General features: G+C 37.9%; 1 protein-coding gene across 1 annotated transcript; it reads right to left on the minus strand.

Moving 5' to 3' along the window:
* Positions 1–1187: 1187 nt before the first annotated feature.
* Positions 1188–14491, minus strand: LOC147332595 (nuclear GTPase SLIP-GC-like). Its single transcript, XM_086289247.1, has 21 exons — positions 14231–14491; positions 14008–14095; positions 13787–13899; positions 12800–12824; positions 12543–12629; positions 12136–12223; positions 9401–9614; positions 9058–9279; positions 7258–7464; positions 6990–7165; positions 5576–5669; positions 5400–5487; positions 5138–5259; positions 4106–4279; positions 3864–4018; positions 3635–3752; positions 3402–3510; positions 3176–3306; positions 2903–2984; positions 2617–2698; positions 1188–2503 (listed from the first exon to the last, which is right to left on the minus strand). Exons 2-21 carry the CDS (start codon positions 14072–14074, stop codon positions 2434–2436), a joined length of 2424 nt encoding a protein of 807 aa, XP_086145373.1. The 5' UTR covers positions 14075–14095; positions 14231–14491; the 3' UTR covers positions 1188–2433.
* Positions 14492–14916: the final 425 nt, after the last annotated feature.

Consider the following 14916-nt stretch of genomic DNA (forward strand, 5'->3'; position numbering starts at 1 on the left):
AATCACGGTGACGCGTATCTAGGATCCCACATTCATTCACACGGTTATAGAGACGCTCTCTAAGGCCTTCTGTACTCACTGTTTGTTTACGTTCATGGGAAGAGTCTCTGGATCCCGTCAATCGTCATCCATCCCGAGGGGAGGTCAGGCGCAAACTTCCCGGCCTGGTGGCAAGCCAAAAACACCAGGGCTTTACGTCAATCATCCCAGACGTTGCGGTGGCGTCCTCTCCCTCTCCTCGGTGGATGCAATGTGTTAGGCTCCGGCTCCGAAGGACCAAAAAATGTTGGGTCTAAACTCAGACCCCGCTGTATCCAGGACTTATTCCCATGAAAGAAAAGCAAGGCAACAGTGTTCGATCGATTTCTTGCGCAAGGGAGGCCTCTCGTCTGTGACCAGCACGTTGAAATGACCACGCTGGTGGCCTCCTCTCGCCGCCTTTTATTGACAAACTTCAAACAATAGTTTACAAAACACCTCCCCTTGCAACCCCCTTTGGTTACAAAGACAAGGCACTGTATGTAAGTGTGTGTGTGTGGGTGTTATGTGAGAATGTGTGTGTGTGTGTGTGTGTGTGTGTGTGTGTGTGTGTGTGTGTGTGTGTGTGTGTGTGTGTGTGTGTGTGTGTGTGTGTGTGTTTGATCAAAGGGTCATAAAACCTAAAAGCAGGAACAACATCCTTGGTCATAAAGAGGGTAGTCTTCCCCCACACCCAATGTATGGTTTACCAAAGATAACACAGTGAAACCATACAAAGGGTAGGAAGCTCTACCAAACATCAAACAGATCTTCAAGTTAGGATGTATCTACAATAAAACCTCCCCCAGCACAGAGTGGCTGGAGAGGTGGTCAGGATCAAAGGAATGGCTTTGATCCTACTGCTTAAACTAAGACTGTACAAATTTAAGAAACACAATGGCAACATTCAACAATTAGACTTAACAAAAACAAACAACAACAAAAAAAAAGAATTCACATTCAGAATATTCATAAGGATTTCTGTGGGAGTAATGGGGGTAAAGACAATTCAGGGACTTACTTCAAAGACTTTAAGCATTAGAAAATTAGAATTAAAAGGACATCTCGCTATAATATTATGAGTAAGGCTATAATGAAGAGGAACAAAAATGCACAAAAATGATGGCATTTTAGGATAATTGTGCTAAAAAAAAAAGGAGAGAAAAAAATTTCCCGAAACATATAATTTATTTCTAAGGTAAATTGGGATTAACAATGTAAGACAAGCTTTTAGAAATAATGTGATAGTGTATTTTTATACATAATACACTCAGTTCTTTTGTGGGGACTCAAATGACACAGAGTACTAGACCTGCAACAACAATGGCTGTTAGATGAGACAGAGGTGCACGTTAGACAAACTTAACTTCTGTCAACAGCGCAAAATATCAAAAAAGAGTCAGCTGATACTACTGCCAAAACAATCTTCATAATTAATTTTTTTGTCAAGAATAAAGAAAGGTGACAGGTGAGAAAGGTTGTTGGGACCAAGAAACTTACAATTAAAGAGAATAACAGGAATTATGAATGGGTGCTTGGAAAAAACCCCCAGAAACTTTAAGTTTTACAAATAAATTTATGACTAGTTGTGTTTTTCATACACAAATCCATCTAATCCCAATTCAGATATTGTTTTTAAGAAAAACACCCTCTGCTGTGGCTCTAATGTATGAAAACCTGTCAAAAACACATATTTGAGTGTGAAAGGTTGAGATGAAAAACTACTTTGAATCTCATAATCAGACAGTTAATTCCATAATGAAAAGAACTACTAAAATTAAACATTTATTGGAGGAAAAGATGGACACAATGTAGAGGGATAAAACTAGTCCTGTAGCTGCATGGAGATAGAGCTACTTACCCTAACTGACCAATCAACGTTTACAAGATAAATTTTAGGAGTCATTAATACTAAAAATCTTGGAACAATGGTCTGGATGACTTGTTACCTTTAAATATTTGTAGGTAAATATAATCACAATTTTAATTGTAATTTTAGATAAAATACATTGATGTTCCATTTAATTACACCTTAGTTGTGGGCTGTATTATAAAGTGTTACCATTTTTTATCTAGTGTGTTAAGTACACTGATTTTATATGTACTGAAATGTGCTATATCATTGCATTGTCATCTGAATGAACCATAACTAAACTCATAAAATAAAACGATTAAAATAGATTTGAAATATATGTAGAGTGATGTGATGTGAATCTCTTTCAGTTTTCCGCAAACTTCTTTGTCAGCCTCAATATTTAAAACATTAAAAGATAAATATGTCTTACAGAAATAAAAGTCCACAATCACTTATAATGACATTCACAAAATCAAAGTCAAATGTCACCAAACAACTTTTAAAGGGACCAAATAAAAACAACTGAAAATGATTGAGACCAAATCGGATGGTTTTTTGTTTTAAACAGCACTTCCTCTGGTAAGACCTGTTTGTGTCCAGGTTTCTGCAGTTTCTACCTGGTCAGCAAATCTGAAACATCCAAAAAAAGGTTTAACAATGAGCAATAAGGACCAAAATATATATATATTTTTTTAAATGTAAAATATTCTATGTAATACTGATGATGACGTATAAGAATTTACCCAGTTAGTGATGTTTCATCATCTGGAGTGCCTACAAGTTTATCATAATGTTTCTTCACCATCTCAAGCTCTGTTGAAACATCTGAAAAACAAAACATTTTTTGAATTGTTTCCTCCCCAAGAGTGACTCACGTAATAGTGTGTGTGACTGTAAATTATAAGTTAATTTTAAAAATAGAGAGACAAATAGGTAAATACACTGTGCTATCAGGTGAAAGATTTCAAAGATAAAGAGAAAAGGAAGGAAGCTTTATCAAATGTAAATACAGCAAATTGTCCTGTTTACCTGGGAGTAAGCCCCCATCAGTCTTGAATGAACGTTCAATGGATTCCTTCATAGTTTCCTCCAGAGTCTTCAGGATTTTTTCCTATTTTAAAAATGGTTATTACTTATCACAGATCAAAATATTGTGTTAAGTCAAATACAATTACATTTAGAAGGTTCTCAGATACTGCATAAAAACATAAATGGAAACATATTTTTGTGTAAGTCTATTCCAGTTAAATATGGAAAAAGCCTTCATATGTTCATCCCATTTTTTCATAAAACATGACAAACCATCAAAGTGTGCAATTTCTCCAACATGGTATTTTTTGCCCTCTCAAACATGTCCTCCTTTGAGTGCACGTGGTCCGTAATAGTCTCCCTCATGTTGTACAGCGTGTCTTTTCCACTAAATTCTGCAGCCTCTACAATAAGACAGAAAGCTCCAATCAGATTTCTCTTTCTGAATAATGATAAATATAAATATGTGTTTTTGTGAATCTCTGATCTTATTTCTTACTCTTGTAGCCTTCATCCATAATGTCTTCAATTGTCTCTGTCAGACTGCTGTAGACTCTTTTCTTCTGTTTCCGCATCGTTCTGTTCAGTTTTGCCTTAATTTTTTCTTCCTTAGAGAACAAACATGAAATATGGATGAACATCACTTGAAATCACATCAAGCCATAAAACTAAGGTTAATTTTTCATGTTTTCCATTTACTGTCCATTATGTCAGTAAAGTTTCATCTCTTACCTCTGTCTTGAGAAATCTGAGCTGCAGTTCAGCATTTTTGTACTTTTCAAACAGAGAATCAGTGTTAAGTGAAAATGTATCGATGACTCCATTGAATGCTCCACGTTCTGAGTCATTTCTAAAACATATAAACATTGTGGTTATTAATGGCAGAATTGGCAAGTTTATATGTTATGATTACATATCTTGGATAATATTATGTGACTGTTTAGAACTTGTCTTTTCTTACGGGAAGGTCTTTCTGAATTCATCATCAATGCTGTCAATCAGACAGGAAGCCAACTTCATATTAAGGTTAATTAGGGTCCCTTTCTTTGGTTTGTGGACGCCACCATTCTTAACAACACACTTCAGTATCTTGTGAAAAGCACCACCCTTCTTTCCCTAAAACAGAAAAGAAAAGAAGAAGTATTTAAACACATATTCATGTAAAATATGTTGTTTTGTTGTAACTATATTTAAAATACATACACGATACAAGACGTTCTTGAGTTTTTCTCCATATGATCCTTTGGATTTCTCAACGCCATCATCAAGATATTTTTCAAAAGCCGTATAGGTGTCTTCCATTTCTTTGTTGACATTACGAAGTTGGATGTTCGTGTTTTTCTCAAGTTCTGCACACACCTCGGCTTTTTTATCATCCTGAAAATTTTTGAAGGAATAAAGTCAGAAAAACAACTTGTTGTTTCGTATATATTTATGAAATCAATTGATTTTAAAAGTCACTGTCCTGTAATAAGAACCTGAGAAGTAAAATAGAACAGCAAAAATAAATGAATCAATTAATAAATCATAAATTAATAGATTATAAAAACAAGATACTCGAAAAAATTTGGAAATCTCAACATGTAAGAGAATGTGTATCTTTTAATGCTGGGCATACACTCTGCGATTTATGGTCCATTTTGAGACGATTTTTCAGTCGTGCGACCGTTTTCAGGATTGGTCCAAGTTTTCCCCTAATCGTGTGTCATGCATCGTGTAGTATACGTGGGGTAACAAGAAGCGATTAATACCTCACGATCAGTTCCCGATCTCGTAAGAAAATCAAACCTGTTTGAAATCCTGTCGCTCGTTGCGAGGGTGTCAACGCAGCCTGTGATCTGGACATAAGCGATGGAGGCACAACTTGTAGAACTTTGGCAAGCTCATCTGAGTCTTTTCGATGTGGCCTCACAAAATTATCACGACCACAACAACCGTGAAAATAGTTGGATGGATATTGCTGCTCATTTGCAGCTGCGTTTTTCATTAGCAATTTAGTAATGTTGATGGTGGTGGTGTGTGTGTCTGTGTGAGTAAAAGACAGAGAGGGAGAGATAGATTTTGTGTTATGTGTTATGGACGCACAGTGTGAGCACATCAGGCCATATAGTGTGAGACCCTGCACCGTGACCTACGAACTTCTCACCCCTGCGATTCAATCGTACAGTTTGCGCAGAAGCTGAATAACGCGACTGAAAAAAATCGCAGTGTATTCCCAGCATTAGTTGACCTTACCACTCCTCTGGAGTTGGCTCCGTGAATCAGAGACAGAATCCCGTGAGCTCCATTCACATAGTTTACTGTCTCTGAGTGACAGTCATTGAGATCTTGCAAAAATCCCTGAAGTTGAGGTATTTCTGTTGAGAAGAAATTTCAGTGCCAGTTTGACATTACTTAAATTCAAATTAAATAATTCTTCTTTCAGTCAGAGCAAACTAAAACAACATGTGCATTTCAGCTGTTTATATTCTGTTAGCAAAACGGAGACTTCACTCACCAGTTTCATCTGGACTTAGATGCTTCCCTTTTAGGAACTCTTTGGAGCTCACTGTGAACACTTTGAAACTGTCATCAGTGAAGTGTTTCTGGGGAAAAATGTGATTTAATTTTAAAGCATCCTTACAACTATGGAGAGTCTTTACATTAGATTTTCTGTCAGTCTATAAAACTCACCTTAATCTTGGTTCTCTTGTTGAATTCTTTCCTTACTCCATCCTTGGCTTGAATGTTTCTTTTAACTATTCGATCATGGATATCAGCTGATGAACTACAACAAATGTGCATATATGTACTGTTACCATCATCACTATTATTATCACCATCATTAATCTGGGGCAGGCTGGGTGGTTTTGATTTACTCTTGGGCTACGTCCCCACGTACAAAGGTGTTTTTTCATTTTTTAAAAATCGCATCGACGTGTGCACTTTTTAAAAAATATCTCTGTTCACATGTAAACGCAAAAACAAAGTCAAACGCTGTCAAGAACATGCCAAATCCTAACTTACTAGAATTATGTCCTCTTTTCTTTTCAAGTGCCTTCATTATTTCAAATGTTAATAACTAAACTGTATTTTGGATTTTATCTTGCTAGCTCTTTTGGCCAGAGTTTATTCAATAAAGAAAGAAACTGACAATTTTACATTTGTCTTAGTGATTTATAATCACGAGTCACAGCTCTCTGAAATACGGCAGGCAGTAACTGCATGTGTATATGTAAGCGTGTAAAAAAATGCAGATAGTATTTTGTTTCTGTCTCCCATTTTGAAAATTCATCAAATGTAAACAATCACGTGGCGCACAGCGTGGCGTCATGTTTGATGTTGCGTGACTAACTCCTCGTATTCCTCGTCCACGGGTAAATGCAAAAACTGTTTTCGAAAATCTCCACGCTGGCAGGAGTTTATAAAAATCTCAGTTTTCAGTGATCCAAAACGCCATTTACGTGTGGATGAAAAGCCCAAACCGATAGAAAAAGCTATGTTTTCAAAAATACCAGTGTAGCTGTGGACGTAGCCTTGGCCTTTAGGCGGAAATGTGGGAGGCTCCCTTTCTGACCAAGCTGAGCTTTCCCTGACTGTCGCACACATATAACTCATTGTCATCGCCTAGATTGTATTTAAAGACTGACTGTGGCACTGCATCTCTGCCACCTACGGTGGTGTTCTCCACTAATTCACCAGTTCATATTAGTTTATTCAGTTTATATTTTTCTTTCATTGTAAATAAACCTATTAAACTTCACATCAGTTGTGCATACATAAAAGCTGCAATGATGCCAGTTGCAACTCTTTCTCCTCCTGCTCTCCTGTTATTGCTCACCCTCTTCTCTCTTGCTGTCCCTCTACAACTAAAAAAAAATCTACTACCTTTGCCACTCTCCACTATTCCACTCCCTCTCTCTTCTCTTTATTACTCAGTCCACCATATTCAATAAACTTTATAAAATTGTATCTGCATCTCAGACTCCCTTTGACCCAAATGTTCTGTATTATTAAAAAAAAAAGGCTAAACTCTGTGTTTCATTCTAGCCTGGGTTTATCTTACATGGAAACACCCTGTAGTTGATCAGCATTCAAAATTACTTACAGATCATCTGAATCATCAAGAAGATCAGACTTGGTGCAGATAAAGTGAATTTGCTGACATTCGCCACCATTTCCAATCAGACTACTGACACTTTCCAGGATCTCCCAGGCCTCTTTCTCTGATACTGCTCGGTTAATTTCAGTCACAATCCACACAGTAGAACACTCTCCAACTATCTGAAAGGAGAATAACATGTCTCAGTGCTTCATTGAAAGATGACTGTTTACAGACAACACAGTATAAGCAAAGAGCAGTAAATGTGAATTACCCCTTTCCACATCTGATCTCTGCTCTTGTTACAGTCGCCATTTCCAGGAAGGTCCACAAGTGTGACATGCTGGAGAAAAGGATTGTTTGGCACCCTGACAGTCACACACTTCACTAGTGGCCAAAACCACTTTTTTCCTTCATTGCCTTCTTCTTGTTTTGACTCACTTCTTGTGTACTTGACAAACTGTGCAGAAAGTTCATTAGCCTGCAATAAATAGTAAAAGCAGTGCAGTTTAATTTCAGTCCTCACAGAATGTGCTTTATAGAACTCATTAAAAAGTCAGTGACATAAAAAAGGTTAAGTAATTAGTGTTCAGTTTTAGATTTAAATGATCAGATTGTGTCATGTACAAGCTTCCCTTTGTGTTATATTGGACCAAGAAAAACATCAATCAAATCCAAAATGAAAATAGATTTTTATGATTTATTTGATTTTTTATTCTCTATTTAAATCATGCTATGAACACTCTTGTTCTCAACAGCCAGTATTACTATTAGCAGAAACTACTTCATGTCGGCATTTTGCACAGTTGTCCACTTTAACTGACTGTCAGACACTGATTTACTTTGTGGCCACTTTGATTCAGTCTTTGCTGAATTTGCTCAGCAGTGAATTTCTACGGTGCGATTTAAAGTGTAAGAGTAGGTTAAAATAGGGAACTGATCACTGTTGTGTGATAAGGGAAAAGGTTCTTACTGCGATTATTTAAAATAAAAACAATCATGCTCTACATCACGGACCTGGACCAAACTTGGGTCTTGTTAACCAGTTATTACAAGAACAGATTTATTTTTTCTGGCAATGTGATCATCTAAAGATCATTGTGGGATCTCAGTAAGATCTGTTTTGTTTTGATCACTGGATCTGTTTTCAGTGTTTTGTTTTTTGGACTTTTGAATCTATGCTGCATGCTATTTTCAGAAGTGAGATATGTTTTTAGTTCTTAGGCTACGTTCACACTGCAGGTGTTAATGCTCAATTCCGATTTTTTGATCAAATCCAATTTTTTTGTCTGCGTGTTCACACTACAAATAAAATGCGACAGCAAACGCGCTCTAGTGTGAAGGCTTAAAGCGGCCCGCATGCGCAAAAGAAGACTTCACACACAGCGCGCTCTTTAGACCCAGAGCAAACAGTATTGTTTGACAGATGGCCGTTAATATAAAGACTTCGGACTTTACGTTTCCCAATTTTTGCTTTAAGTTATTTTGTTATTTACATAATAATGTAAATAACCTAATAAATATCCTTATTGCTGTTTTAGAGGAGCGGTGCTTCAAAGGATAGTTGCAGATTTCTGTCAGAATCTGCAGATTATACAGTACAAATAAAATGTTCACGTTTCTCCAACGTTGTCTTCCCAACAGTTTCACTGACATCTACACTGGATGGCCAGGAAGCGACCGCGCTGTCTTCTCGGGCGCTTCTCCGGCGCTGATAATTGGCCTCTGTCTTGTGTCGGTGACGTAAAAGACGGATTTAATGCACCGTTCAAACAGCAGTCGCTTTCTAAAACATCGGATATGTATCGGATTCAGTACCACATACAAAAGAGACCCAGATCGGATTTGAAAATATCGGATTTGCACCGTTCACACTGTCACACCATGATCGGATATGGGTCGCATAGTGTCAAAAAAATCGGATTTGATGCGCTTTCGCCTGCAGTGTGAACGTAGCCTTAGTCTTTTGTTTATTTGGTCAGTTCCCTTTTTGTGTCCAGGTTGTCCTAGTTTCACCTGTGTGCCCTTCCCAGCATCCCCTGTGTGTTATAGTAGCAATATGAGTTTGTCTTACTGATTCACATCTCAATATCTTTCGCCTGGATTGGAGAAATTCTGGAATTTCTTTGAAATATTTGTTCTCCATGAGGTTTTCAGAGGACTTCTCTTTCCATTCTTCTCCATAAAGTGCTGACAGCTTTTCAACAGCATCACGATAATCTTCGTCGCCTTCCTTTTCCTGATTTTCATTATTGTCAAGAAGCTGATGAAATGACCACAACTCATCTTTCCACTCCTACAAAAATAGATGACAAGCCATTTATTGGAGGAATGTACCCAGCCTTAAGCTCCAAGAACTGCACTATAACAAATGATTTAGTTTTAAGTACAAATCAAACTTTGAGAATTCATTTTACCTCCTTTGTGATGAACTCAATTTCTGCTTCATACTTGTTGTGTGCGTTAGCTTCCACTTTGATCATGACTGAGGTGCAGGCATTGATGCTTCCTGAAGGTAAAAGATTCTTCTCTTCAATGATGGCATTTATCAAAGAGCTCTTTCCAGCCCCGGTTTTACCAAAGACACCAACCAGCTCCCTCTTGTCTGTCTCCAAATCACTGATCTTTTTCCTGATGAACGAGATTTTAAATATGGGTTAAACAATTCAGTCATGAAAACATTTTATGCACGCTTTAAAAAAGAGAGTTTCAAAGAGAGTTATAATCATGGTAGTGATCATCAAATGAAATATCACTAAATATTTTAGTTTTATACACATACACCACTAATTGTTTACTGTATGTTGTTTTGATCAGCATCTTCCTTTTTGTGTCAGTTAAAGCTAAAATGTTTCCCCCAAGAGTTGGTAGATAACAGGAACAGCAAAAAATGTAGTTAAGTCACCAAAACCTCCTAAAAATATCAGTCTTTGTTGGTCTTAACTTTGATAGTTTTATTTTACTAATAAATCATTCTGTGATCTATAGTTGTACTGCTGTTAAGTCAAAAGTATAACGTAAAATAGCTAAACAAAGAACCAACACACCAAACAGACTGACACAAGAAACTAATTGGTGAATATGGAACCAAACTATCATCTGGCTGAGTGGTGCGACACCAACAACCTGCTGCTTAACACCGAGAAGATCAAGGAGCTCATCGTGGACTACAGGAGGAAAGCTGACCCACATCCACCCATCTGTGAGCAGCTTCAAGCTCCTTGGAGTCCACATCTCCGAGGATCTCATCTGGACGACCAACTGCTCCAAGTTGGTCAAGAAGGCTCACCAGCGCCTCTTCTTACTGAGGACTCTGAGGAAGAACCACCTGTCCTCAGACATCCTGGTGAAATTCTACTGCTGCACCATCGAGAGCATCCTGACTAACTGTATAACAGTCTGGTATGGGAGCTTCTCTGCCTCGGACCGGAAGGCGTTGCAGAGGGTCATGAAAACCGCCCAGCGCATCGGTGAAAGACCACTTCCTGCCATACAAGACATCTACAGGAAAGTGTCTGAAAAGGGCTGGGAAAATCATCAGAGGCCCCAGTCACCCAGCACAAGGACTCTTCGACTCCTGCCCTCTGGGAGGCGCTACATGAGCCACAGGACTAAGACCATCAGGTAGTGGTAACAGCTTCTTCCCCACAACTGTCAGACTCCTGAACTCTGACCCACATTAAACTCATGGACTGAACATACACACACCTACAACCACCTATAACTGAACACACACACAATGGACAAAACAAACAAATGGCCAACTGTACCCTCATACACAAAATAATAACATGGACCGGTTCAGGTGGTGGTTCACCAACCTTACAACCACTAGCACTTTATATAACCACTGTAGAAATTACCCACATATCTCACTGATCTGAACTGCACTACTGTAAATGCTGTATAGACAATCATTCTGTACAATACAATAATTATAGTTCTACAACTGTTTACAACTGTTTATTAATACTCACAATTGTATATCTACAATCAGTATAGTTCATATTTCATATTTCTGTATAGTTTTCATATTTTTAACCATATTTAAATCCTGTTCATAGCCTGTACATAGTTTGTACACTCACTACAGCCTGTACATACTTATAGTTATAGCATATTCATAAAATACCTTCATACCGTGTACATTGTAACATACCCATAATTAGGGATGGGTACCATCTGACATAAACGGTAGTAACCAGACCGAAAAGCAGCGCACATTTCGGTGCTTTATTTCGGTGCTTTTATTCCCTGAGCTGTGATACACTTCTAGCCAATCATTTTACGTTTCCGAGGATAGTAGGCGGGTCCAGGTACGTACGTTCTTTTAGAGCAGAGCTACAGATTAAAAATGCCCAAGGCGAAGCGGTCAAAAGTCTGGCTGTACTTCACAGCAAAAGATGCAAACTCAGCAGCCTGCAACAAGTGCTTTAAGCTGATACTGTGATACTGTCAAAGGAGGTAACACCTCAAATCCGATGAAACACCTGGCGACGCATAGCGTTTTTTTTAAAAGCCCAGAAATGCACCGTATTTGATAGCTTGCTGTGAGACCTCACACCGAGCGCATCTACTGCGGGTGGGTTGCCTGTTATCGGACCCGGAGTTAGCATTTCATTTTTCTGATTTCGTATTATAGGGACGTGTTGGGTGGCCAGAAGCGTAATATACCGACGATTTGTCACATAGCATAACATGTTACGCTTTGGGAGTGAGAACGTGTTGTCTTTTCATGTTTGCCTCGGCTCTCTCCAGGTACTTTGGCTTTCTCCAACAGTCCAAAGACGTGCAATTAGTGCATTTAGGTTAATAAATCCTCATCAATGTAGTTACTCATTCCTGTGACTGTATCTTGGTGTAACCAGTGTGACATCCATAAAGTTTGTTTGGACTGAATCATTTTAATTGTTGTGATCATGTGAATATACTGCTTATTTTTGCGTGTGTCAAGACTCTTGAAAAGGGACCATCTTCTCTGTGTGACTCAATTACACATAACTAGGAGTTTTTGAGGATGTTTTACAGATATTTTCTGCATTTTTGGTTTCTTTAAAAACAACCTCTCTTTGATCTGTTTGTGAAACTGTCACATGATCAGGAGTGGAACCAGGCCCATACATTACAAAATATGAAAAAACTTAATACTCACTTTAAGAAATCACTGAGTTTGTCTTGGTCATTTAGTCTGGCATGTACAAATGTCATGATGCTTTTCACATCAGACAGTATGATTGATTCTGTGGACAAAGAAAGGCAAAAACTATTTAAAACAAATAGACTAGAATAAACAGAAAATGTAAAATCTCATGTAAAAAAACAAACAAACAAAACAAACCTGTGTGAATTAGAGTATATCAGGACCATAATGTGACCACTTACCAATCAAACTTACTATACCATACATCAAGCTGACTGTTAAATTTTGACAACAGGCCAAAGAAAAAGTAATTTCTAGCATCAAAGATGAAACTGGCATGTTGGACAAATTGTGCTGCACAGAAATTTAACCCTATAGTGTCTTAAACTGTGACACTGTTTAGAAAGAGACGTAAATACCTGCAAATCCTGGCATAGACAGACGCTGTCGCTTAGCTGGTGACTGCAACCTGCTGGCATCACTTTGAAGATCTGATTTTCTCTTTCCTGATTGTATAAAAACAACAAAAAATAAGAACAAAAAATAAGAACAAAAAATGTGTTTCTCTCAGCATTGAAAGTTATTCTTAGTAAAGTTATGTAGATTGAAAGGCACCAATATTTTATGCAAACACAGAATAATATGAGATGCAATAAATACGATACATGTGTCTCACCTGTATCACTTGTGGATGGCAAGACCTGAGGATGAATATGAGTTATACAGGAAATTATTACTATTTGCATTGGCATTGCTCTTTAACAACATTTGAAGGACACTAGCATACAAGTTTTACAATCAACAAACTTAAATGCAGTTATATTTATAACTAGCAGACTGATGAAGAATACATTATAAATTACCTTATCACAGAATTGGAGACTTTGCTTCGCACCCTTAAAAATCCTATAGCTAGCCAGGCCCCTTTAGCCTGTCCAGTCAAAGGCTAGCTCCCTCTGGCAAATTGTCCCGAACAGTCGGGTAAACAAGATGACTGGGTGATGGTGAGGAGGAAGCATAGTCTTAAACAGAAGTCCCCGGTACACCACCAACCTGTTCATGCATCTAACTGTTTTTGCCCACTTGGCAAAACACTCGCCAGGAATCAAACTCTGGTAATTGGTGATTCTGTTCTGACTTCGAGGAGGGGGCCTAAGGGTACATCTTTCGCCATCTTAGAATGCTGTAATTGCAGCCATTCCCCAACTCTCTGAATGGTATTCATGGCCATTGATCAGTGGGTTTTGGTCAGTGGTTGTTGATCAATGGTCATGAGAATTTGCATAATTAACATTAAGGAACTGACCTCCCAGCCCATTGTTCCTTCACTGGACTGGTTTCAGTCATTATGCAAATGCACTGCAGTCAGCTGAAACTAAAGAGGTCACTTGGATGAGTGACGAAACGGTTCTCACACAAAACGCTACGTCCAGATGAACAGAATCAAGTTTTGGAGATTTACTTATCTGCATGATTGATGCATCAAGACAAAACGATAGAAATAGTAATTACTCAGATTACCAGTTACAGAAAAAAAGTAAAAGAGTTGCTTTTAACGCGGTTTTTCCCATCACTGATTATTACTGCCAGTGCATTTTTAAATATACAGATAAAGTCACCTCTGTTCACTAAAATAGCAATGATTGTCAAAGAACTTAATTACCTTTAACAGCTTGAGGTTCTTCTTGAATCTCATTCTTGGTCCAGCTTTTGTGATCAAATTCTCAATTTCTCGATCATCAAGCTCAAAAATATTTTCTTCATCAATTTCTTGATCTGTAATTAAAAATAAAGTTGAAGAGATAAAGATTATTCTCAACTTACTTCACAGATCACATCAGAATCAATATCTGTACCCATCAGGGATTCACGTTAATACTTTACCTTTAAATTTTTCCACCCACTCACTAAGCCCCCATTCAACCAGTTTGGTTCTTACGAAATCATCCATGACCAAGAAATGTAAGATAAACTGTAAGATAAAATGCAATATTTAACCAGACAATACTGCTTTACTGGTTAGACATTCGTGATCGACTCCTCCTTTAATGCACATATAATCAGAGACAGTGATATTAAATTCAGATTAAAAGTTCAAACTGCTCACCTTTTGTTAGAAGTAATGCTGGAAAAGGCTGCTGAGGGAGATCTGAGGCAAGCAGTGAGACACAAACAGGAAACAGGCGGGAAAAATAAAAATCAAGCAAAAAGCAAAGTCCACAAACAGATGCGGTTAAAAACAAACTGGAACTCTGTGGCTCAGACTGCACAACTGCAACTGCATCTATACATAAAATACAAAGGTAAATCCAACATGAGTAACGCGGGAGCAGGAAAAGCAGAACGGAGAACTGAGAAAGGCAGGAAGAGGAGGTGTTTGTGCAGCGCAGATGGGCGTGGCTGGAAGAGCGGTAACACCCTCCCTCGGAGCCCTTTTTTTTCAACAATGAAACGATGTTGGGTGATAAACACTTTTTTTTTAAAAAGACTAATAATAAATACCATCTTTAATCCTTAAAAATACTAATAAAAATATAAATTGCCACTCTTTTCTGTTACCGTCATCAGCCCAGCCACACCCATCCCCCAATAGATAAAATACAACTGTTAAGTTGCATATTATCTATTATCTTGTATCTATCATCTTGTTTTATAACCCCCAAAACACAAACACATCCTCCAACCACACACACACACACACACACACACACACGCATGTTTTGTTTTCAAACACCATTGCAGTGTATTTCGCACCTCAAACCTTTTGTAAACAATAAAACAAATACAAGTAAA

Source organism: Aulonocara sp. 'chitande type north' Nkhata Bay, linkage group LG4 (genome assembly GCF_057382095.1).
Source record: "Aulonocara sp. 'chitande type north' Nkhata Bay isolate Kocher_YH1m ecotype deep benthic linkage group LG4, A_spYH_male_GT1.1, whole genome shotgun sequence".
NCBI classification, from domain to species: domain Eukaryota; kingdom Metazoa; phylum Chordata; class Actinopteri; order Cichliformes; family Cichlidae; genus Aulonocara; species Aulonocara sp. 'chitande type north' Nkhata Bay.

What these genes read in the sequence shown, in the direction of transcription:
- LOC147332595 (XM_086289247.1), bottom strand. Translation starts at nt 14,074, where the DNA reads ATGGATGATTTCGTAAGAACCAAACTGGTTGAATGGGGGCTTAGTGAG. An exon ending in AGAACCTCAAGCTGTTAAAG is followed by an intron (nt 12,825 to 13,786) that starts GTAATTAAGTTC and finishes ATTCATCCTCAG; the next exon opens with GTCTTGCCATCCACAAGTGA. An exon ending in TATGGATGAAGGCTACAAGA is followed by an intron (nt 3,307 to 3,401) that starts GTAAGAAATAAG and finishes GTCTTATTGTAG; the next exon opens with AGGCTGCAGAATTTAGTGGA.